General features: G+C 45.1%; 1 protein-coding gene across 2 annotated transcripts in view; it reads right to left on the bottom strand.

Annotated features, from left to right (window-relative positions):
* The window catches only part of VPS33A (VPS33A core subunit of CORVET and HOPS complexes), a 29,637-nt gene extending 5,871 nt beyond the window's left edge, over window positions 1–23,766 (bottom strand). For both annotated transcript variants that reach the window (XM_026457374.2, XM_026457373.2), the window contains exons 1-9: window positions 23,553–23,766; window positions 21,476–21,541; window positions 20,603–20,730; window positions 18,007–18,193; window positions 9,948–10,064; window positions 8,835–9,009; window positions 4,880–5,073; window positions 2,322–2,448; window positions 489–556 (exon numbers count right to left, since the gene is read on the bottom strand). In XM_026457374.2, coding sequence (XP_026313159.1) covers window positions 489–556; window positions 2,322–2,448; window positions 4,880–5,073; window positions 8,835–9,009; window positions 9,948–10,064; window positions 18,007–18,193; window positions 20,603–20,730; window positions 21,476–21,541; window positions 23,553–23,654 — 1,164 coding nt within the window. In that variant the 5' untranslated portion in view covers window positions 23,655–23,766. The remainder of the gene's footprint in view (window positions 1–488; window positions 557–2,321; window positions 2,449–4,879; window positions 5,074–8,834; window positions 9,010–9,947; window positions 10,065–18,006; window positions 18,194–20,602; window positions 20,731–21,475; window positions 21,542–23,552) is intronic.
* Between the last annotated feature and the right edge of the window lie 1,924 nt (window positions 23,767–25,690).

The following is a 25,690-nucleotide window of genomic DNA, read 5'->3' on the forward strand; positions in this document are numbered from 1 at the left end:
CCTCCCAAAGTGCTGGGATTACAGGCTTGAGCCACCGCGCCCGGCTGTGCTCTTAAAGATATTTAAGTGGCTGGGCGCGGTGGCTCACACCTGTAATCCCAGCACTTTGGGGGGCTGAGGTGGGCAGATCACAAGGTCAGGAGATGGAGACCATCCTGGCTAACACGGTGAAACCCCATCTCTACTAAAAATACAAAAAATTAGCCAGGCGTGGTGGCAGGTGCCTACAGTCCCAGCTACTCGGGAGGCTGAGGCAGGAGAATGGCGTGAACCCGGGAGGCGGAGCTTGCAGTGAGCGGAGATCGTGCCGCTGCACTCCAGCCTGGGTGACAGAGTGAGCTGGGCAACAGAGTGAGACTCCATCTCAAAAAAAAAAAAAAAAAAAATTTAGGCAAGGCATGGGAATTGAAGCAGTTGGTTTTCTGGCTATAATCTGAGGTTTAATAAGTTTTCAATTACTTGTTAAAGAGGTTTTTTTGTCCACATACCTTATCAGTGTCTATTCCAGACATAAACTCCTGTTCCACGGTTAATTTATCAAAGAAGTCTTCAGAAGCTAAAATGGAATTAGCAAATTTGCAACTTAGAAATAAAATGTTAATTTACTTGAGTGGCATGCTTTTATACACAGAGCACGATTCAGAAACTAGACATGTAGCTGGGCACGGTGGCTCACACCTGTAATCTCAGCACTGTGGGAGGCCGAAGTGGGTGGATCACTTCAGGCCAGAAGTTCAAGACCAGCCTGACCAACATGGCCAAACCCCATTTCTGCCAAAAATACAAAAAACAGCTGGGTGTGGTGGTGCACACCTGTAGTCCCAGCTACTCGGAAGGCTGAGACACAAGAATCACTTAAGTGGGGAGTGGAGTTTACAGTGAGCTAAGATCGCGCTACTGCATTCCAGACTGGGCAACAGAGCAAGACTGTCTCAAAAGAAAAGAAACCAGACATCAAGCAAAAAAGCAAGCAAGCAATAAGTTTAAGTCATCACCTGAAGAAAATCTAGGAAACGTGGAGAACCCTAGGCCTCTGCACTCTTAAGTTATACTGAGATGCAGTCAACAACAGCGCTCCTTTGTATCCTCAGGATTTCAGTACAGACCCCAGAATGAGCATCAGTATGAATGAAAGCTAATTTCTCAAGAACATTTCATTTTCATCATTAGGTTCAACCCAATTTCAACTGGTTTCTACTTCTATGAACAGGAAAACAAAGGACTGATTTTCCAAGACTGTGATTTGGTTAATATTCAAAGTATACTTCGTAAAACAATCTCCTATTTAGCTTTTATAGCCCTGTGTTGCAATGAACAAACTCATGTCTGCTTTAATAGGTGTCTTCTGAGCTCTTTCAAAATACTTAACATATACTCTTTGTACCAATTCTGCACAGAGTATTCAAGGGAAGAACACGAGCCAATTAAGTAATCCTTCAAAAAAGGAAAAAAGCAGCTGGCCGCGGTGGCTCACGCCTGTAATCCCAGCACTTTCGGAGCCGAGGCAGGTGCATTACCTGGGGTTGGGAGTTTGAGACCAGCCTGACCAACATGGTGAAACTCCATCTCTACTAAAAATACAAAACAAGCCGGGCGTGGTGGTGCATCCCTGTAAAACCAGCTACACAGGAGGCTGAGGCAGGAGAATCGCTTGAACCTGGGAGGCAGAGGTTGCAGTGAGCCGAGATTGTGCCATTGCACTCCAGCCTGGGCAACAAGAGCAAAACTCTGTCTCAAAAAAAAAAAAAAAAGGAAAAAAGCTAGACTAAAAAAATTAACCATCTCAAATTATGATGGCAAACTTATGGATAATTTTTTTCTCTTATCTACATTCCAAATATTTTTCATATAAATTATAATGAAAAAATTTGAGTTAACAAGTGGACCCTTCCTCCCTCCCTCCCTCTTTCAGTCTTTCGAGACGAGAGTCCTGCTCTGTCACCTGGTTCAAGCAATTCCGCCTCAGCCTCCCAAGGAGCTGGGATGACAAGTGCCTGCCACCACGCCCGGCTAATTTTTATATTTTTAGTAGAGATGGTGTTTCATTATGTTGGTCAGGCTGGTCTCGAACTCCTGACCTCAGGTGATCTGCCTGTCTCGGACTCCCGAAGTGCTGGGATTACAGGCACGAGCCACCAAGCCCCGCCTGGAACATTCTTAACTATTAACATATGTATACTTCATTAACGCTGAGAACACGTGGTACTAAGACAGAGCTGACTCTCCCAGGAGGCATTGTGGTGTTGATGACCTAGGTGTCAAACCTAGGTTGTATGTGCAAGTAGCCCCAGATTGAAACAATCATTACAAAGGATACTCACTAGTGACATCTTTGATCAATTCTGCAATTGAGGTATGGTTTGCAAGCGAGCCCCTTGCTGCCTGCATGTGGGGCAACTGGGAAACAAACTGCTTGATCTCCCCCACGGTCTTAGCATTGTGTCTTTCCTGAAATAAACAAGAGAGCAGTGCCTCAAGCAGGGAAGACAGTTTATTTATTTTATTTTTTTAAGAGGGACTCTCACTGTGTTGCCCAGGCTGGAGTGCAGTGGCGTGATCTCGGCTCACTGAGACCTCCACCTCCCGGATTCAAGAGATTCTCATGCCTCAGCCTCCCAAGTAGCTGGGATAACAGGTGACCACCACCACACCCAACTAATTTTTGTATTTTTAGTAGACATGGGGTTTCACCACATTGGTCAGGCTGGTCTCGAGCTCCTGACCTCAGGTGATCCACTTACCTTGGCCTCCCAAAATGTTAGGATTACAGGTGTGAGCCACCGTGCCTGGCCAATTTTTTTTTTTTTTGAGACAGAATCTCGCTCTGTCACCCAGGCTGGAGTGCGGTGGCCAGATCTCAGCTCACTGCAAGCTCCGCCTCCCGGGTTTACGCCATTCTCCTGCCTCAGCCTCCCGAGTAGCTGGGACTACAGGCGCCCGCCACCTCGCCCGGCTATTTTTTTTGTATTTTTTAGTAGAGACGGGGTTTCACCATGTTAGCCAGGATGGTCTCGATCTCCTGACCTCGTGATCCGCCCGTCTCGGCCTCCCAAAGTGCTGGGATTACAGACTTGAGCCACCACGCCCGGCCGCCCGGCCGATATTTTAAGTGCTCTGTTTTTTGCATTGTTCAGAGGATGTTTCATTTATGTTAATGAGAAAGGAAGAATGGAATACAAATAAATCAGGGCAAACACAGCTCCAACAGTATATAGAAAAACAGAAAAGAAAAAGTATATATATCACTGAAATATAGAGTTCATGGTGCCTGTCTCCTGAATTAGCACTTCTTTAGAGAAGCAAATGCCTCAGAGTCTGTCTTCCAATGTACCAGCTCACACATTGTGTCAGTATTTTGTGGACATCTGAGTATTGGTGAAAGATAGTATTATATAAATCAATACAAATTTCCGAGTAAAAAACTAAGACAAAAAATTATGCTCAGAGGGTATCACAAAGAGGAAAGGTTTCCTATGTAATAGAAAAAAATCCATTTTTTCTGTTGACCCTCAGTCTTTTATTTGATGTTGAGACAGGGTCTCTCTGTCGCCCGGGATGGAGTGCAGTGGTGTCATCACAGCTCACAGCAGCCTCTGCCTCCTAGGCTCCCACCTCAGCCTCCTAAGGAGCTGGGATTACAGGCACACGCCACTGCCCAGCTAGTTAAAAAAAAAAAAAAAAGTTTTGTAGAGACAGTGTCTTGCTGTGTTGCCCAGGCTGGTCTAGAACTTCTGGGCTCAAGCGATCCTCCTGCCTCAGCCTCTGATAGTGCTGGGATGACAGGCACGAGCCACTGTGCCTGGCCTGAACCTTAGTCTTGAGTATAGTCTATACTCAAAGCAAACCTAGCTTGGTGATGATGATATTTTTTGGCAAAATTTAATAAACCAAAAGTAACTTCAGAAATATGAAAATCAATTAATAAATATAATTCCTGAGAAAGATAAAATCTGGAATTACATGGCTGAGTTCCAAGCCAGCCTGGGTAACACAAGAAGTCCCCGTCTCTAGAGAAAAAAAAAAAAAACACAAAAAAACAACAGCAAAAAACTCGGCTGGGCATGATGGCATGTGACTGTGGTTCCAGCTACTCGGGAGGCTGAGGTGGGAGGATTGCTTGAGTCTGGGAGGTAGCAGCTCCAGTAAACCGTGATTGTACCACTACATCCATCCTGGGAGACAAAGCGAGACCGTGTCTCAAAAAAAAAAAAAAAACAAAAACAAAAAAACAAAAAATCGGAACTACATACTCAGTGAAAACTTCATTCTCAAAAACTTCCAATTTATGTTTCCAAAGTCGAAATATTCAGACTTTATGATCTTGTTGAATTCCCATGTTTCAAAAAGGAGCCTGAGCAAGAATAAACTAGTGAACGGGCAAGAGGAGGTAGGAAGGTGATAATAAAGCCACCAATTTCAAAGCTCTGGGTTGCTGGGGATTTCAGTCTCATTATCACCTGCCACACGTGCTGAGTTTCCCTGCCACATTCACACTGGCTAAACTGGAGTTTTCAGCATGAAGCAGAGGTTCTATCACAGAGGATCTTTTATTTATAGTACAGATGGCTTCCTCTTAAGTGAGGTAGGAAATAAAGGACAATAAAGCAAATGTTTATGATGGAAGTCTGTAAACTGCACACACTTGTGCCTCCACCTACCCCCTACACCAAAAGAACTTTACACAACGTGGGTCTGAGAAAGTTTAAAATGAAAGAAAACCTTGGATCTTCCAATACTGAATTTGCAGTTACTGAAGATGAGAAAAGTTGCATTGAAGCCTGGTTTAATGGCTACATATTTTTGGAGCTCTTATTCCCCTCAGGCATGGGCATCTACCTGAGACCTAGAGTTGCAGAATGACACCCAAAACTTGCCTCACCTCGAATGCTGCCGAGATGATCTTTGCTTTCTTGCTGAGCACAGAGCCCACCGCATTGAAGTTCTTGTCTCGGATCTCAGCATAGAGCTCCTCTGCAGAATTCAGCTGCAGCTTCTTTGCTTCCGTGGGGAGGTCCTTACCACCATCGCCCTGTTTCTTAGGCGCAAATTTCTCTGGAGGTAATTTCACATAACCTGAGCAGCAATGGAAGGGAATAAGCACCTGTGTGCAAGGACTGGAAGAACCAATCAAGCGGCCAAGCACAAAACAGAATTTCCCTCAGGAGAAAATGGAAGATGGCAAATGACACATAGCTCTGAGCTTTTGATTTTCCATGATCAAAGTACAGGAAGTAGTGACTCTAATATTGATACCACAGTTCTAATTAACTTTGGGGCACCTATATAAACCACATGCAGCACTGTCTACCTCCTAAATTTATTTAGAGATTAGGTCACCTTCCCACTCAGAAAACTTTCAAGGATCTCCCCATTGACTTTTAGTATTTTTTCTAACTAGATCATGTTCCATTAGTGGATCATGAAATCAAGCTGGTGGGTTGCAAGTGGCATCTTAAAAACAAAACCAAGACAAAACAAAACAGCAGTACCAAAACAGCGAAGAGCAGAAAGTACAAAAGCTTATCACATGACATTAGAGAAACCAGTGGTGATTTCATTTTTTTTTTTAAATAAAACTTTTGTTTCAGTTTCACATGCACACATATACATACATGTATGTACTGGGTCATGATATAAAATACATTTCTTACTGTGGGTTGGAATCCAAAATAGTTTAAAAGCCATTCTAGAACAAGAATTAGAAACTATGATCTGAGGGCCAAACTCTGTTCACTCTCTTTTTTTTTTTTGAGACGGAATTTCACTCTTGTCACCCAGGCTTGAGTGCAATGGCATGATCTCGGCTCACTGCAACCTCCGCCTCCTGGGTTCAAGTGATTCTCCTGCCTCAGTCACCTGAGTAGCTGGGATTATAGGCACCCGCCACTACGCCCAGCTAATTTTTTTGTATTTTTAGTACCGACAGGATTTCACCACGTTGGCCAGGCTGGTCTCGAACTCCTGACTTCAGGTGAGCCACTTGCCTTGGCCTCCCACAGTGCTGGATTATAGGCGTGAGCCACCACGCCCAGCCCACTTTCTGTTTTTGTAAATAAAGTTTTATTGGCACACAGCCACAGCTATTCTTTTTGTATCGTCTATGGCTTCTTTCACATTACAATGACAGAGACAAGGAGGTTCCTCTGTATGACCTGCACTGTGTAACAAGCGAAAGCCTAAAATACTTACTATCTGGGTCTTTATAGAAAAAGTTGTACACCCTGATCTAGAATAAGCTTCCAAATTCCTTAGCATGGGAGTCTTAATTTCCTTCTCCCTACTCTGCTCCTGCCAAGCCAAGTGAGTCTCTATTTCCCTGGAACACTCCACATGTGCTCATGAACTACTGATGGCACGGAGCTGGTGTAACTCTGTAGTAAAGCAATTTGGCAACACGTACCAAGTGCCTTTCACCCGAAAAATCCTGCATCGGGGAATCCAGGGTAAGAAAATAATCTGATATATGAAAAAAATCTTATGTAGGCTGGGCACGGTGGCTCACGCCTGTAATCCCAGCACTTTGAGAGGCTTAGGTGGGAGGAACTCTCTCTCTTTCTCTTATTTTATTTATTTATTTAAGAGGGAGTCTTGCTCTCTTGCCCAGGCTGGAGTGCAATGGCGTGATCTCAGCTCACTACAACTTCCACTTCTCGGGTTCAAGCGCTTCTCCTGCCTCATCCTCCCGAGTAGCTAGGATTACAGGCACCCGCCACCACATCTGACTAATGTTTGTATTTTTAGTAGAGACAGGTTTCACCATTTTGGCCAGGCTGGTCTCAAACTCCTGATCTCAAGTGATCTGCCTGCCTTGGCGTCCCAAAGTGCTGGGGTTACCAGCGTGAGCAACTGCACCTGGCCTCATCTTTCTTCCACATCCCTCTCCTCCGGCCTTCCCTTGGCTCCATGTGGCTTCATTCAGGATGGCAATAGAGGCTGGTGACTATGCAGATGAGGGAAGAAGGCCAGGCTGAGACAGGTGTGGGGGTCTGTGGTGAGGCAGGGAGTTCTAGAGGCACTAGGTCCTGGCGGCCAGTGGGAGCGTGGCCTCTTGCCAGTGCTTCCAGTATTTTTCAAGTCATGGCATAATTCAGGATTATTACTTAAAATGTATCACATTTAAAAATTGACAGAAATAAATACCATGTGGGCCAAAACCAGTCAAACCAAACATGCTTGTGATCTCTGACCTAATCACTCACCAAGGCCAAGCTCTAGCCAGCCATCCACATTTTCCATCGAGTGGCCTCGACCTTCTGTACCAGTTTTTTTTTTTTTTTTTTTTTTTTTGAGATGGAGTCTTGCTCTGTCGCCCAGGCTGGAGGGCAATGGCGCTATCTCAGCTCAATGCAAGCTCCACGCCTCCCAGGTTCATGCCATTCTCCTGCCTCAGCCTCCCGAGTAGCTGGGATTACAGGCACCAGCCACCATCCCCGGCTAATTTTTTGTATTTTTGGTACAGATGAGGTTTCACTGTGTTAGCCAGGATGGTCTTGATCTCCTGACCTTGTGATCCACCCGCCTCAGCCTCCCAAAGTGCTGGGATTACAGGCGTGAGCCACCGCGCCCGGCCCTCTATCAGCCGTTTTTCTAAAATATTTCTCCAGCCATGCGCTCCCCTCAACCACGCTGTTTGGCTCATCATGACTTGTGTATGATACCACCTGCCCCTGCCCCAGGATCTTCATCTAAACTCTCCATGTCTTTCCAAACCCAGCACAAACGCCACTGCTTCCACCGCCTTCCTCAACTACTGCTGGCCGCAAGGATGTGTGCATTGCAAATGCCAGTGCCCTCTGTGGGAGACCCTTGGCCTCTGCTCACAGGGGACAATGACAGGCCTGGGCACTAAACTTCCGGCCAACTCTTGTGTCACCGACAACTGCAGTTTGCTCAGATGAATCCTAGTGTCTGAAAGTCAGAGGTCAGTATTTTCATTGTTTCAAGGGTTCTTGGATTTCTACGTAAAGGAAGCAGCTTTCTAGCAACTGAGCCTTTGGAGACATGGTCTGAGTATTCCGCCTCCAGTTATTCCTGGTTTTTATGGTATTCTTAGTTATTTTTTATAGATATAAATATAGTTTGGAACACACATATATATGCAGACACATACATAACAATTTCTAATTGAAATAGACATGGCTATGCAGTTTTTCATGTTCCACATTTATTATTTTGATGGTTCCATAGTATTTTCTTTTTTTTTTTGAGACGGAGTCTCACTCTGTCAGCAGGCTGGAGTGCAGCGGCACTATCTCAGCTCATGGCAACCTCCTCCTCCTGGGTTCAAGCAATTCTCTCACCTCAGCCTCCCAAGTAGCTGGGGCTACAAGAACGCGCCACCACACCCAGCTAATTTTTTGTATTTTTAGTAGAGACAGGGGTCTCATCATGTTTGCCAGGCTGGTCTCAAACTCCTGACCTCAAGTGATCTACCTACCTTGGCTTCCCAAAGTGCTGGGATTACAAGTGTGAGCCACCATGCTCAGGTGGTTCCATAATATTTTATAATGTACTCAACCACTGAAATTATTTGGAAAATTCTGGTAAGAAAATGAAAATCGAAATTTTTATGCAAACCTCACTGATCCCCTTTTTTGGAATGATTCCTCAATGCATGTTCTTAGGCTTTGGGCTTTCTTGGGCCAAGGGTTAGAAAAGTTTTATGTGTTGCTAAATTGCTTACAAAAAGGTCTATATTAATCTATACTTTGAATCATTAAAATTAGATCTCTGACTTCAAATTATGCTTAAGTGTGCAATATACAAACAGTAGTCTCCACAAAGGATATTCTTCTCATATTACCTATTAGTGAAAACAGATGTCACGTACTTACTGTTCTGAATGCCATAAATTTCATCAATGAGTCCCTCATATGTCAGCTGAGTGGCAAGAGGTGTTAATAAATCCACATTCCGATCAAGCAACAAGAGATTATCAAAAACGGGAAATATTGAATTCTGGCTTCCTGTAAACTCTCTCTTCATCCTGATCATCATATTGGCCACTTGCTGGAAACAAAACATTGGATGAGGTGGGGCCCTCCTGGGAATGAGCAGATGTGAAAATTTGTCTAAAACCAGCAAGACAATCAAAAAAGTGAAAAAGGAGAAAAACTGGAAGAGTGCATTGCTAAGAAATAAGCAGCTCTAGAAAAGCACCTTGCTGTTGGCACCCATCCCAACACTTGTGCCAAGGGAGCTGCCATTTGCCAATGAGGCATAAAATCAGATCAGTCTATTCTTGTGATTGGCAGTAGTTATGTTCTATGAAGTCACTGCAAACACTAAATTAGCAAAGATGGAACCACTGGTCCTGGGAGAAATGCAGACTTAGGTTCCTAGGAGCCTCTGGTCTCAACGTTTTTGTCATTTGATCAATACATAACCCGGTTTTATATGTGTTTCTGCTTAAAGATGCCTGACTTAACATAATTATTGATCACTCACATTGAACTGACAGCCAGCAGCTCTGTGACTCGTGCCTGAACAAAGCGTCTCTGACACACGTAATGTCTCTGCCAGGCACACCACAGCCTTCTTGTGCACAGGACACCAGACTGCACCTCAGCCCTATGTTTGGGGGCCATTTTAAACAGTGAAATCACCAAAAAAAGCATAGATGTGTGGAAAACATGACAGTGAGACTGTGAAAAGTACACTTGTTTGCAGTCCGAGAGCTGAAATGGGAAGGTGGAGTGTCACCTGCCTCAGCTGGGAACATGCACAGTGGCTACTCAAACTGTCACCACTGTGCATGCCCACAAAAGCGCCATGAGTACTGACTTGGAGGGTTCTAAGTGCATTTTAATCAGCAGGCAAATTCATGAGTACAGTATTCGTAAATAATTAAGACCAACAGAATTTGTTTGTAAGGAGCTTCCCGTTCCTCCTCCCTTCTGGGGTGTGAAGGGCCCCTTCTTTACCCCCAGAAAGCAGCTGGTTCTTACCCGAGAGCATTCTCCTTTCCCAAAGATCTGGGGGATCGTTCCGTACAGAGCTTGCAGGGTCATCAGCCCCTTGGCTGCATGGTACAGGCTCGTCTGGTCACCCTCCAGGTAGCACTCCTGTGAGGGGAAAGGCCAATTACTGCCAGGCCATGGGGGCCTCCCAGGGGTCCAGCTCTGTTCCTGGGGCTGGGGTGCACCAACAGACAATAAAATCATTTCCAGTTATTTCACACTGTGCCAGGAAAATTGGGAACTCAAGTTCATTTTCAAAAACTGCTGCCTGTCAGACCAGGCCCTGAGGCTGGCAGCCCCAAGGGTGGATGCAGCCCTGGAAGCACTTCTCCCAGGCAGAGCCGGGGCGTCTGGGAGAAACTGTTCACCCAGCATGCCAGCTCTTCTGAATAAGCTCTTGAATAAAAGACAGAAGAATACAGACTTACACTGAACGATGGGTTCCCATTCACTGGTAAGAGTAAACTCTGGCAGGACATGCTGGGAGAGCCGCATGCTAATTACCCAGAAACACAAAAGACCACAGGACAGAAGACTTTATTGTTTTTACAAAGGATGAGGCAGATTTTGATGACAACTGACAACTGAAGGCCACAATCTCTTGAGTATGATCTCATTTTATAAAAAATATATGTATTTGCACTGAAAAAAGGACCTCCAAAATACACACAAAACCACCTCAGAAGGCTAGGTGCATGGCTGTAACCCCAGCACTTTGGGAGGCCAAGACAGGAGGATCGCTTGAGCTCTGGAGTTTGAGACCAGCCTGGGCAACATAGTGAGACCCTGTATCTACACAAAATTAAATTAGCCAAGGATAGTGGTACACATCTGTATCCGAGCTACTCAGGAGGATAAGGCAGGAGGATCACCAGAGCCCAGGGGTTTGAGGCTGTAGTGAGCTATGATTGCACCGCCACACTCCCCTCTGGGCAACAGAGCAAGACCCTACCCGTTTTAAAAAAAAAAAGAGAGAGAGAGGGAGAAAAAAACCACCTGCAAAGTGAGAGGAGGGAAGCGGTCACTTTTGATACAGGTGGATCAAAGCACAGATTCTAGACTCAGGTTGCCTTGTTCTGAACCCAGCTGTGTCACTTACTAGCTGTGCCCTGGGCCAGTTAGAGAATCTGTCTGTACCTCAATTTATTCATATGTAGAAGGGAGTATAGTCCACAAAGGGCAAGGATTACATGAGAAAAATACATGTAAAGCATTTGATGGCAGTACCTGAAACATATAGCAAATGCTCAACAACAGTTAGCTTTTTTTTTTCTTTTTTTTGAGACGGAGTCTCACTCTGTCGCCCAGGCTGGAGTGCAGTGGCATGATCTTGGCTCACTGCAAGCTCCGCCTCCCAGGTTCACGCCATTCTCCTGCCTCAGCCTCCTGAGAAGCTGGGACTACAGGCACCTGCCACCGCACCCGGCTAATTTTTTGTATTTTTAGTAGAGACGGAGTTTCACCGTGTTAGCCAGGATGGTCTCGATATCCTGACCTCGTGATCTGCCCGTCTCGGCCTCCCAAAGTGCTGGGATTACAGGCGTGAGCCACCGTGCCTGGCTTCAAAATCCTTTCTTTCTAAACAGCATCTTAGGTGAATGTACAAAGCCAAAGACTTGAAATTCTCAGTAGAAAATAGTTCTGGCCAGGCACAGTGGCTCACGCCTGTAATTCCAGCACTCTGGGAGGCTGAGGTGGTGGATTACCTGAGGTCAGGAGTTCGAGACCAGCCTGGGCCACATGGTGTAACCCTGTCTCTATTAAAAACACAAAAAATTAGCCGGCATGGTGGCGGGCGCCTGCAGTCCCAGCTACTCAGGAGGCTGAGGCAGGAGAATGGCGTGAACCCGGGAGGTGGAGGCTGCAGTGAGAGATGGCACCAACGCACTCCAGCCTGGGTGGCAGAGTGAAACTCAGTTTCAAGAAAAAAAAAAAGAAAATAGTTCTGCCCTTTCTTACAAATCATAAGTAAAATAAACAGGTTATTTCTCCTCTGCACAGATTTTGTCACTCCAAGAGAGTTTGCTTCGGCTTCTACCAATTCTCATTAAATACACAAATATGGATTAATAAAAAATGGGTATACCATCACAGGTATGTGATAAAGTATATACAGAAAACTGTTAATCCAGAAGATAAGTGGTGGATAGATGGGCGTTCACTGTACAATTCAATTTTTTGGTATACTGAAATTTTCCTATAAAATGTTAGAGGGAAATCTGTATTACCATCAGATGGGATTTAGTGTAAGTAAACCACTAGGGAACAGGGTACAAAAGAGCCAAGAGGATTGGGTGCAGTGGCCCACGCCTGTAATCCCAGCACTTTGGGAGGCCGAGGCGAGAGGATCATAAGGTGAGGAGTTCGAGACCAGCCTGGCCAACATCGTGAAACTCTGTCTCTCCTAAAAATACAAAAAATTAGCCAGGTGTGGTGGTGGGCACCTAATTCCAACTACTCGGGAAGTTGAGGCAGGAGAATTGCTTGAACCCGGGAGGCGGAAGTTGCAGTGAGCCGAGATTGCACCACTGCACTCCAGCCTGGGGAACAAGAGTGAAATTGTCTCAAAAAAAAAAAAAAAAAAAAAAAGCCAAGAAAGTCCCCTGGTTATAGCACTAGTTGGTAGTGCCACTGACTTCTACTGTCCCAGATTAACTTTTCATTTTTCACTTTTTTCTGTGGCCATGTCTCACTCTGTCACCCAGGCAGGAGTGCACTGGTGTGATCATAGCTCCCTGCAGCCTCAACCTCCTGGGCTCAGGTGATCCTTCTGCCTCAGCCTCCTGAGTAGCTGGAATGACAGGTGCACATCACTATGCTTGGCTAATTTTTTGTAAAGACAGGGCCTCACTCTGTTGCCCAGGCTGGTCTCGAACTCCTGGCCTTCAGTGATCCTCCCACCTTGGTCTCCCAAAGTGCTGGGATTATAGGAATGAACCACTGTGCCTGGCCTATTTTATTTTTTTAAATAAGTTGCATTTCTCGGCCGGGCACGGTGGCTCACGCCTGTAATCCCAGCACTTTGGGAGGCCGAGACGAGCGGATCACGAGGTCAGGAGATCGAGACCATCCTGCCTAACACAGTGAAACCCCGTCTCTACTAAAAAAAAAAAATACAAAAAAAAAACTAGCCGGGCGAGATATCGGGCACCTATAGTCCCAGCTACTTGGGAGGCTGAGGCAGGAGAATGGCGTAAACCCGGGAGGCGGAGCTTGCAGTGAGCTGAGATCCGGCCACTGCACTCCAGCCTGGGCGACAGAGCGAGACTCCACCTCAAAAAAAAAAAAACAAAAAAAAAGAAAGTTGCATTTCTCCCCCTTTTGTGAAAACTGTCAACAAATTAACTCTTTTAATGAGGTGATCTCTATAACAACACAATGGGGAAAAAAATGATTCAAATAATTTTACGTACTATACCAGTGGTTCTCTAAAGTTCTAGTCTCTACCTTCTAAGTATTTTATTGGTAAGAAGAAAAAAACTCCAGGCACAGCAGCTCACACCTGCAATCCCAGCAGTTTGGGAGGCCGAGGCGGGCAGATCTCTTGAGGTTAGGAGTTCGAGACCAGCCTGGCCAACATGGTGAAACCCCATCTCTACTACAAATACAAAAATTAGCCGGGCATGGTGGCATGTGCCTGTAATCCCAGTTACTCGATGGCTAAGACAGGAGAATTGCTTGAACTGGGGAGGTGGAAGTTGCGGTGAGCTGAAATTATGCCACTGCACCCCAGCCTGGGTGACTGAGTGAGAATCTGTCTCAAAATCAATTAAAAAAAAAAATTCTAGTCTCCAGAGCAGCACCACCACCAGCAGCAGCAGCATGACAAACTCATAAATCAAAGAAACATGGGTAAGTGTGATTATGTTAAAAACATACACACAGCCAAAACTACCAGAAGCAATATCAAAAGAAACAACCAAGGCAAAGGCAGCCTACAAAAAGGGCGCATGTGCAGAGGGGCCTACATACAGGCTCATTATCGGTAGCATGGCCTCCAACACCATAGGGAGGAAAAAAGTGCCCTCCACTAGAAGGCTGATTGAATACATTACAGTACATCCAAACAATGGAACTCTATGCAGCTTCAAATGAGAATAACACAAGCATTGCCATATGTAGTAGAAAATGACTCAGATATATTATTAAGAGAATAACGCAACACACCAAAGTGTATATGTCATGTGCTACTACTTGTACAAAAGTGGGGAGGGATTATATACTATGAGCTATAGCTGCATATAATATCCCCCCCCAAAAAAAATAAAAAGAGAAATAGTGATTGCTTCTGGGATAAGCGGCAGTCTGAGAACTGGGGTAAAAAGTAGCTTCAGGCTGGGCACAGTGGCTCACGCCTGTAATTCCAGCACTTTCTGAGGACGAGGCAGGTGGATCATCTGAGGTCAGGATATCAAGATCAGCCTGGGCAACATGGTGAAATCCCGTCTCTACTAAAAATACAAAAATTAGGCAGGCGTGGTGGCAGATGCCTGTAATCCTAGCTAGTTGGGAGGCTGAGGCAAGATAATCACTTGAACCCAGAAGGCGGAGGTTGCAGTGAGTCGAGGTTGTGCCACTGCATTCCAGCCTATGCAACAGAGTGAGACTCTGCCTCAAAAAAAAAGAAAAAGAAAAAGAAAAAGAAAAAAAAAAACGGGCTGGCATGGGTAGAAGCTTAAGAGTTCAAGACCAGCTTGGATAACTCGGTGAAACCCCATCTCCACTAATAAACAACAAAATTAGCTGGGCATGGCAGCATGTGCCTTGTAATCCTAGTTACTTATGAGGCTGAGACAGGAGAACTGCTTGAACCCGGGAGGCAAAGGGTGCAGTGAGCCAAGATTGCGCCATTGCACTCCAGTCTGGGTGACAGTGTGAGACACCATCTCAAAAAAGAAAAAAAAAAAAAAGATTTCCTTCTTTGTCTGCAGAGTAGAAGATTTATGAAGACTCAAAACGCACAATCTAAAAGAACAAAAGTGATACATTTACCTGCCTTAGGATGAAAGACTCACACTTTTGATTTCAAAGCTTATGGCAAAGCTACTGTAATTAAGACAGTGTAGTACTGGCATAAGGATGGACATACGGACATACAGATCAGTGGAAGAGAACTGAAAGACCAAAAACAGACCCTTACGTTTGTGAACAGTTGATTTTTGACAAGGGTACCAAGACAATTCAGTGAGGAAAATACAGTTTTTTCAACAAATAGTGCTGGAACAAACACATATCCATGTGCAAAAAATGAAATTTGGACCCCCACCTCGCATTATATACAGAATTAACTTAAAATGGGTTGAAGACCTAAACGTAAGATGTAAAAAAATTATAAGCTGGGCACGGTGGCTCACGCCTGTAATCCCAGCACTTTGGGAGGCTGAGGTGGGAGGATTGCCTGAGCTCAGGAGTTTGAGACCAGCCTGGGCAACATAGTAAGACTCGTCTCTTTAAAAAATAAAAAATTATAAAACTCTTAGAAGGAAACATCAGAGTGAATCTTTGTGGTCCTGGGGTAGGCAATGGTTTCTCAGAGATGATGCTGAAAGCACAAGTAACAAGAGGAAAACTAAAAGGGACTTCATCAAAATGTAAAACTTTAGTGCACTGAACGACACCAATTTCACCAAGAAAGTGAAAAGAACTCACAGAACAAAAGAAAATATTTGGAAATCATATATCTGTAATCCCAGCTACTCAGGAAGCTGAGGCGGGAGAATCGCTTGAGCCCAGGAGGCAGAGGTTGCAGTGTGCCAAGATTGAGATCGCGCCACTGCACTCCAGGCTGGGTGACAAAGTGACAATCCGTCTCAAAAAAAAAAAAAAAGAAGACAGAATAACAAGTATGTCCATGCGGATATACAACTGGAACCCTCACACGCTGCTGCTAGGAGTACAAACGGTGCAGCTTCAGTGCAAAAGTTTCGCAGCTCCTCCAACTGTTAAACGTAAAGTTACCACATGACTCAGCAATTCTATTCCTAGGGGTGTGTGTGTGTCCATGTGTATTTATTGATTTATTTAAGACAGAGTTTCACTCTTGTTGCCCAGGCTGCAGTGCAATGGTATAATCTTGGCTCACTGCAACCTCCACCTCCCGGGTTCAAGCGATTCTCCTGTCTCAGCCTCCCAAGTAGCTGGGATTACAGGCATGTGCCACCATGCCCGGCTAATTTTGTATTTTCAGTAAAGATGGAGTTTCTCCATGTTGGTCAGGGTGGTCTCGAACTCCCAACCTCAGATGATCCGCCCACCTCAGCCTCCCAAAGTGCTAGGATCACAGGCATGAGCCACCACGCCCAGTCTCTACTCCTAGGTATATCTAAGAGAAATGAAACCATACATCCACATAAAAACTTTTCACAATATTCACAGTATTGTGACAGCCAGAAAGTGGAAACAACCTATCAGATGTCCATCAACTGATGAATGATAATATCATTACAATGGAATACTATTCAGCAATAGGAAGAAATGAAGGCCTCACACAGGCTTCAACCTGGATGAACCCTGAAAACATACTAAGTGAAGATGCCAGACACAAAGGACCACATATGTATTATAGGATTTCATTTCTAAGAAATCTCCAAAACCAGCCTGGACAACATAGTAAGATGCTGTCTCTCCAAAAAATAAAAATAGAAATAAAATAAATTTTAAAAAGTTAGCCAGGTGTGGTGGCACATGCCTGTAGTTCCAGTTACTCAAAAGGCTGAGGCTGGAAGATCACTCAAGCCTAGGAGGTCAAGGCTGCAGTGAGGTATGATCATGTCACTGCATTCCAACCTGGGCAAAAGAGTGAGACTCTACCTCAAAAAAAGAAGAAAAAGAAAACTCCAGAATAGGTGAATTCATACAGACTGAACTAGATTAGTGGCTGCCAGAGGCTGGGGGAAGGAAAGATAGGGAAGGACTGCTACTGGGCATGGGAATTCTTTTTGGGATAGTTAAAATGTGCCATACTTAGTGGAGATAGTTGCACAATTTTGTGAATACACTAAAAACCACTGAATTTCACACCTTAAAGGAGAGAATTTCATGGCATTGTGAGTTTTGGTTCTGTTTTTACTTTTATTTTTTGAGATAGAGTCTCCCTCTGTCGCCCAAGCTGGAATGCAGTGGTGCGATCTCGGCTCACTGCAACCTCTGCCTCCCAGGTTCAAGTGATTCTCCTGCCTCAGCCTCCTGAGCAGCTGGGACCACAGGCACCCACCACCACACCTGGCTAATTTTTGTATTTCTAGTAGAGACGGGGTTTCCCCATGTTTCCCAGGCTGGTCTCAAACTCCTGATCTCAGGTGATCCACCCGCCTCAGCCTCCTAAAGTGCTGGGATTACAGTCATGAGCCACTTAGCTCAGCCAGTATTGTGAGTTATAATAAATAAAGCTATTATTTTAAAATTTAACTACTTTTAATGGGAAGTGTCTACATGATAAAAGACATTATACAGAAAGTTAAGCCAGGTACAGTGGCTCATGCCTGTAATCTCAGCACTTAGGGAGGCCGAGGCGGGCGGATCACGAGGTCAAGAGATTAAGACCATCCTGGCAAACCAACATGGTGAAACCCCATCTGTACTAAAAATACAAACATTATCTGGGCATAGTGGCACACGCCTGTAATCTCAGCTACTCAGGAGGCTGAGGCAGGAGAATCCCTTGAACCCAGGAGGCGGAGGTTGCAGTGAGCCGAGACCACGCCACTGCGCTCCAGCCCGGGCAACAGAGTGAGACTCCATCTCAAAATAAAATAAAATAAAACAAAATAAAACAACAACAAAAAACAAAGTTGAAAGACAAGTCAAAGACTGGGAAGATACTTGCAGCTTTTCTAACCCATAATGATCAACATCCAGAATATACAAAGAATTACTCAAAGAGAAAAAAATGGGCAAAGAAAATGAACAATTTGTTGAATAGAAAATCTGAAGCATCAGTAAACATATAAAATGGGACTCAGCTTCACAGTAATCAATACTGTGATACTTTCACACTCAGAAACTGGGCAAAAATTAATGCCTCAGGTTAAGGAAATGCCAAACTTACTTTGAACGCACCCTCTGATTCCATGGATAAGAGATCCCCATCGAATGGAATGAGATCTAAGCTGTACTCCTCCCTATGAATAAAGGATCCCAAGACTCCCAGATCCTTCAGTCGCTGTTCGCACAACAGGCTACGGCGTGGCACAAACAGAATATGAAAATCTCTCGTTGGGCCTCGTCTATCTTCACTGCAAAGGAAGCAACATTTGTTAGCTTATGAGCTCCTAAAAGTCATAGACCACTTTGTTTTTTTTATCCCCACTGCCTGGCACACAGCAGGCACTAAATAAATGCTGGCTAGATAAATAATATAGGCTGGGCGCGGTGGCTCAAGCCTGTAATCCCAGCACTTTGGGAGGCCGAGACGGGAGGATCATGAGGTCAGGAGATTGAGACCATCCTGGCTAACACGGTGAAACCCCGTCTCTACTAAAAAATACAAAAAAAAACTAGCCGGGCGAGGTGGCGGGTGCCTGTAGTCCCAGCTACTCGGGAGGCTGAGGCAGGAGAATGGCGTGAACCCGGGAGGCGGAGCTTGCAGTGAGCCGAGATCAGGCCACTGCACTCCAGCCTGGGCGACAGAGCAAGACTCCATCTAAAAAAAAAATAAAAAATAAAAAAATAATAATATAAATACTGACTCTCAGGCTGGGTGCAGTGGCTCACCACTGTAATCCCAACACTTTGGGAGGCCAAGGTGGGCAGATCACTTGAGGTCAGGAGTTCGAGATCAGCCTGGTCAAGATGGCAAAACCCCATTTCTATAAAATACACAAAAATGGCCGGGCACAGTGGCTCACGCCTGTAATCCCAGCACTCTGGGAGGCCCAGGCAGGTGGATCACAAGGTCAGGAGTTCGAGACCAGCCTGGTCAACATGGTGAAACCCCATCTCTACTAAAAATACCAAAAATTAGCCAGGCATGGTGGCAGGAACCTGTAATCCCAGCTACTCGGGAAGCTGAGGAAAGAAAATCGCTTGAACCCGGGAGGCAGAGGTTGCAGTAAGCCAAGACCACGCCACCGCACTCCAGCCTGGGCAACAGAGTGAGATTCCATCCCAAAATAAATAAATAAAAAATAAAATAAAATATACAAAAATTAGCTGGGCATGGTGTGCCTGTAATCTCAGCTACTTGGGAGGCTAAGGCAGGAGAATTGCTTGAATCCTGGAGGCAGAGGTTGCAGTGAGCAGAGATCCCACCACTGCACTCCAGCCTGGGCGACAGAGTGAGACTGTGTCTCAAAAAAATAACCAAAAACTGACTCTCAGACAGAAAGTGTTACAGCTGTGCCCACTCTCTCTCTCTTTCTTCCCCCTGACAGGAAAGCAGCACTGAGTCCTGGCTAGAACTTTCTAGCATTCTCTTAAACCATTTATGGGGCATTAAAGCTCTCAGGTTTATTGAAATAGGGTATTTGTGTCTCACTAAAAACAAATGGTTCTTCAACCGAAGCAATGCAGCCACAAAGAGTCTTAAATTAAAATGAAAGATCACTCTTGACTCCCGCCCTTACTCTCCTTGACAGAGGACTTCCAAAAATAGCCCACATGCTTTTAAGATTTTAGGGGCTGCAACAATCAATTGTACCACAGAGTGGAGACTGGGCTGGGAGCACTTCCTCTATAGACTGGATGCTATATTAAATTTTAATCAGCTTTTTTTTTTTTTTTTTTGCTTATGAAATTCCAGTACATGCAGTATACTTAAAAATTACTGCTGGAGGTTTATTTTTTTAAACTAGGGTCCTTTTTACTGACACAGGTTTAAGCTTTTGGCTATCCTGAAAGAATGGGGTTATAGGATGATCCTCCTCTCAAACTGCTGAGAACGACTTCCTAAGTTTCCCATCTTCTCTATTTTCAATTTTTGGGGGGTACATAGCAGGCACATATATTTATGGGGTCCATGAGATGTTTTGATATGGGCATGCAGTGGGAAATAAGAACATCATGGAAAACAGGCGGGCACATCCTCTCAGGCACTTATTCTTTGAGTTACAAACAATCCAATTACACTTTTTTTGAGACGGAGTCTCCCTCTGTCGCCCGGGCTGGAGTGCAGTGGCGTGATCTCAGCTCACTGCAACCTCTGCCTCCCAGGTTCAAGAGATTATCATGCCTCAGTCTCCCGAGTAGCTGGGACTACAGGCACACGCCACTACACCTGGCTAATTTTTGTATTTTTAGTAGAGACGGGGTTTCACTATGTTGGCCAGGCTGGTCTTGAACCCCTGACCTCAAGTGATCCACCTGCCCTGGCCTCTCAAAATGCTGGGATTACAAGTGTGATCCACCATGTCCAGCCTCACTCTTTAAGTTTAAAAATATGTAAGTAAGTTATCATTAACTATAGTCCCCTTGCTGTGCTATCAAATAGTAGGTCTTATTCATTCTATTTTTTTTTTGTACCCATTAACCATTTCCACCTTCCCCTAGCCCCCATCTTCTCTTTCATATTCTTCCATGCTTATCCCAGTTTTTCAAAAGACCACCCTGCACTGGCAAGAGTGAGGGTCTTCCATGAGAAGGAGCTCATACATTAAAAGCATTATAAGGACCAAACTATTTTAGATCAAACACAAGCTCTGAGATACCTGAGCACGTTTTCAGCAATTATATCCATCAACTCTAGCCTGGGTCTGACAAAAAAAATAATATTCTTGACATCAGCTGCCGGCAAACGATTTCCTTTAAGTGTGAACATTTTTTCCACTTCATGTTCCTAGGCAAACACATACACAAAAGGTTAACAAAAAGACTGAAATTTGCCTGTCATTTTCAGACTCAGAAATCATAAATACCCCCAATCAAGTGCACGTTAATATTTTAATATCGAAATTTAGATTCCCTCAAAGCCAAATACATAAAGGACAAAGTTTCAGTATAAAGCCACTGTTTTTTTTTTTTTTTTTTTTCTGAGACAGAGTCTCGCCCTGTCACCCAGGCTGGAGTGCAATGGTGCGATCTTGGCTCACTGCAATCTCCGCCTCCTGGGTTCAAGTGATTCTCCTGCCTCAGCTTTCCGAGTATCTGGGACTACAGGCACGCACCTCCGTGCCCAGCTAATTTTTGTATTTTTAGTAGAGACAGAGTTTTACCACATTAGCCAGGCTGGTCCTGAAGTCCTGACCTCGTAATCCACCCGCCTTGGCTTCCCAAAGTGCTGGGATTACAGGCGTGAGCCACCGCGCCCAGCCCTAAAGCCACTGTTACTGCATCAGCATTCAAATGACGCTTACATGATGAACTATCAAAGACACCAGGTAATGGTCACATAATATAATGCTAGAATCAGTACAGAATCACTGGCCAATGGATACAAAATGTTAATCGGGCACTAGTATTAGTGTTTATAAAGACCAAATAGCTTTGCAAACCAATGATTCAGGAAGAAATATAAAATCCTATCATAACTGCTAAAGTACAGAATTATTAATCCCCTAACAAAACCCAAATAGCTTATTTACCTTCAATAGTGAATACTGTGCAATCAGGCCAAAGGGTCCAGTTAAGTATTCATCCCAAACTATTGCCTGTAAGAGGGGAGAAACATTCTCTTATTAGAGTTAATACCAGGAATTTTAACAATATCAATAAAAAATTGCCTATCATAAACAGGAGGAATATTTGCTTCAAATTCTGGGTTAAAAAATTTTCTCTTAGTGTTACAAGATTAAAATAATAATAAAGCAGAAAAAAGAATTTAAAAATGTTTGGGGTTTTGCTGTTATTTCATTTTTGAGACAGAGTCTTCGGTGTTGCCCAGGCTAGAGTACAGTGGTGTGATCTAGGCGCATTGCAACCTCCGCCTCCAGGGTTCAAGTGATTCTCCTGCCTCAGCCTCCTGAGTAGCTGGGATTATAGGCATGCACCACCATGCCTGGCCAATTTTTGTACTTTTAGTAGAGATGAGGTTTCACAATGTTGCCCAGGCTGGTCTCCAACTCCTGACCTAAGGTGATCCACCCACCTTGTCCTTCCAAAGTGGTGGGATGACAAGCGTAAGCCAATGCATGTGGCCGAATAAAAAAAAATTTAATTACTTCTCACCACATTCACATCCTTGTGTATCTGTGTCATGGATTTATCAAATTGAGCCATATGGAAATTGTCAATTAAACAGAACTAAAACCTACGATACAGGTATCACAAATCTTATTTTGGCAAAAGAAGTTTTTTTTTTTTTTTTTGGAGACGGGGCAGTGATGGAATCACAGCTCACTGCAGCCTCGATTTCCTGGGCATAGGTGATCTTCCTGTCTCAGCCTCTGGAGTAACCGGGGCTACAGGTGTGTGCCACCACATCAGGCTAATTTGTGTTTTAGTAGAGATGAGATTTCACCATGTTGCCTAGGCTGGTCTCCAACTCTGGGCTCAAGCGATCTGCCTGCCGTGGCCTCCCAAAGTGCTGGGATTACACTGCACTTCCTCTTCCACCACGCCTGGCCAGAAGAGAAAATTCTTAAAAGCTCAGTAAGTTTAAGTAACTTTCCAAGGCCATATAGAGACCTTAGACCATACAGAGTGTAAGGGAGTGAGGACTCCAACCTAGGACTTTTTGATACCATGAATCACTACTGTGGACCCCTATGAGTATTTCTACTGCTTAACTCCAGTATAAATTTTTTTCTTAAATTAAAATATTTATTTAAATAATCGTACATTAACATTTAATTAAAAGAAATAATACAGAGCGAGCCCCTGTACACTTTGCTCAGTTTCCTCCAGGGGTAACATACTACAACCAGGAAATTGACACTGATACAATCCATGATGTTTTTTAGATTTCAGCATCCTTTGCTGAATTGAAACTGGACCCCTATGATGTAGCCTGTTTTTTTTTCTCTCAAAGGCTGCTAGCACCCACTCTACCTCTTCGGGTTCTGTTCTCTCCAAGACTGAGGCTCCCCAGTTCGACTTTTCACAGTTGTACTGTCAGTAACTTAGGGTGACGGATAAACCCTAAGGGGATGAAGGAGAGGTGACACCATTTAAAAGAAATCCTATAAAATCTCTGATCTAGTTCCTGAGTCCCTTGTGAAAACGGTGCTACTAGATAGTTATACTATCTTAGGAAGTCAGGTTAAAAGCCCAAATGATTACAGCTTCTCTCTTAACACGCGTGAGCAGCAGGTTGCAAGGTGCTGGTGTTTCAAGAGAGTTTCTAAGGTACGATTTGTACTGACACGTATGATCCCCGTAATGAATGGACACTGGACCATCCACACTGTTGGACCGCCCACCAGTCCGGTGCCTCGGCAGGCAGCAGAGGAAACACCTGACGTAAACCGGCTCATCAGCGGCCGGGCTACCACAGTGGCTTACTCCGCTCTCACAAAACAGTCGCGGTGCCACTCCGGCTCCAAGCTGTACGCCCAGGGCCCCCCCTTCATCGCTACAGGGGTGCAGGTAAAAGGACCCTGAGGCTCGCCTCCTTGGAAGCCCCGGGGACCTCGTAAACCGCGAACTCAGGCGGCAGGAAACGGATTAAGCTAGGCCGGACCAGGGGAGGCGAGGGCGGTGTGGCTGCCTCCCGCCCCTCACCTTGCTTCCTGCGCACTTGTCCAGGAACTCGCGCAGCTCGCGACGCACCGCCTCGCGCAGCACGTTTAGGTTCACTCGCCCGTAGGACAGGTGTGCCGCCATCTTGGCCCACCACCCCCTGACCCACAACGCCAACCACGTCCGCCGGTTCCAACGGGAGGACCACTGACGCAGTCACGTGACAACGCGTCCACGTGACTGGTGCGGCTGCGCATGCCAACTCGGAAAACGGAATCTACCGGGTTCGGGTTCTACCTTGCCTGGCCCTAGTGTCCAACTCTTTCTTCTACCCCGGTGGTGGTTCAGATTCTCGCCAAGACCCAGGGTGCGTTTCAGAACCTGGTCACTCCAGGAGTCGTCGGGCGCTGAAAAGCGATTTTAAAGATCTGGAGTAGACCGGGCGCGGTGGCTTACGCCTGTAATTCCAGCACTTTAAGAGGTCGAGGTAGGAGTGATAGCTTGAGGCCGGGAGTCCGAGACCAGCCTGGGCAGACTTCGTCTCAAAAAACAACAACAAAACAACCAACCAACCAAACAAAAAAAAAAAATGGACTCTCTCTTGTCCTTTTTAAAAATCGCGAATTTTTATTTGCAGCAAAGGTACTTGCTGTAAGATGATATCTTAAGACCAAATTTGGATAGAAAAAAAAAAACATTTTTTTGAGACGGTCTCACCCTGTCGCCCAGGCTGGAGTGCAGTGACGTGATCATAGCTCACTGCAGCCTCTACCTCCCGGGCTCAAGTGATCCTCCCACTTCAGCCGCTGGAGTAGCTGGAAGCACAGGTGTGCGCCGCCACCCACTGCTCAAATATTTTAAATTATAGCAGTCAGAAGGTTCTTAGCTTTGCACTAATCAAGGCTGTTTTCATTTGTGAGCTAAAATATATGAATATGGTGAGGAGTCGATGGAATCTTGAGTAGACTTTTTTTGGGGGGGGGAGGGGGGTAATCCCTTCCTAACAGACTTTTACAGCGATGTGGCATTTCACACAAATTGTATTGCTTCTGGAATCCAGGGACCTGCCTCAGTAAAATTCCATGTTACCCGAGTTGTAGTGAGGACCAATGAGGACATGAATTTCATCGTGTAGTCCACGTGAAAAGCGTAGCTGGGTGCCTGGAACTTAATTGCTCAATAAATTATTAATATTAGTAGAATATATGCGTTTCGATACTTTGGGGTGGAAATGGGCTTTTTGGTATCTGGTCAAAGACGAAAATTTCCTTCTTTGAGTGCATAGCTTACCTTTTTCTGAGACGGAGTCTTGCTCTGTCACCCAGGCTGGAGTGCAGCGGCACAATCTCGGCTCACTGCAACCTCCGCCTCCTGAGTTCAAGCAATTCTCCTACCTCAGCCTCCCGAGTAGCTGGGACTACAGGCATGTGCCACCACACCTGGCTAATTTTTTGTATTTTTTTTAGTAGAGACGGGGTTTGACCGTGTTAGCCAGGATGGTCTCAATCTCCTGACCTCGTGATTCGCCCACCTTGGCCTCCCAAAGTGCTGAGATTACAGGTGTGAGCCACCACGCCCAGCCCCCAATTTTTTTTTTTTTTTTTCTGTGAGATGGAGTCTCGCTGTCGCCCAGGCTGCAGGGCAGTGGTGCAGTCTCGGCTCACTGCAATCTCCGCCTCCCGGGTTCACGCCATTCTCCTGCCTCAGCCTCCCAAGTAGCTGGGACTACAGGCGCCCGCCACCACACCCAGCTAATTTTTTATATTTGTTGTAGGGATGGGGTTTCACCGTGTTAGCCAGGATAGTCTTGATCTCCTGACCTCATGATCTGCCCACCTCCGCCTCCAGTGCTGGGATTACAGGCGTGAGCCGCCGCGCCCAGCCAGCCACCAATTTCTTAAAAACCATTTAGTAACAAGACTGCAGTAGAAATTGCTATATGACTGTATAGGGTTTGATCATTTGAAGTAAAACCATTATGACAAACCTGAGAATATCAGTTTACTACCATTAGCAAAAAAGAATAACCATTTATTGGCTGGGCAAGTACAGCTCACACCTGTACTCCCAACACTGTAGGAGGCTGTGGTGGGAGGATCGCTTGAACCCAGGAGTTCAAAACCAGCCTGGGCAACATAGGGAGACTCACTCTCTACAAAAAAATTAAAAAATTAGCCAGG

The sequence above is a fragment of the Piliocolobus tephrosceles genome, chromosome 10, assembly GCF_002776525.5.
Source record: "Piliocolobus tephrosceles isolate RC106 chromosome 10, ASM277652v3, whole genome shotgun sequence".
NCBI lineage: Eukaryota > Metazoa > Chordata > Mammalia > Primates > Cercopithecidae > Piliocolobus > Piliocolobus tephrosceles.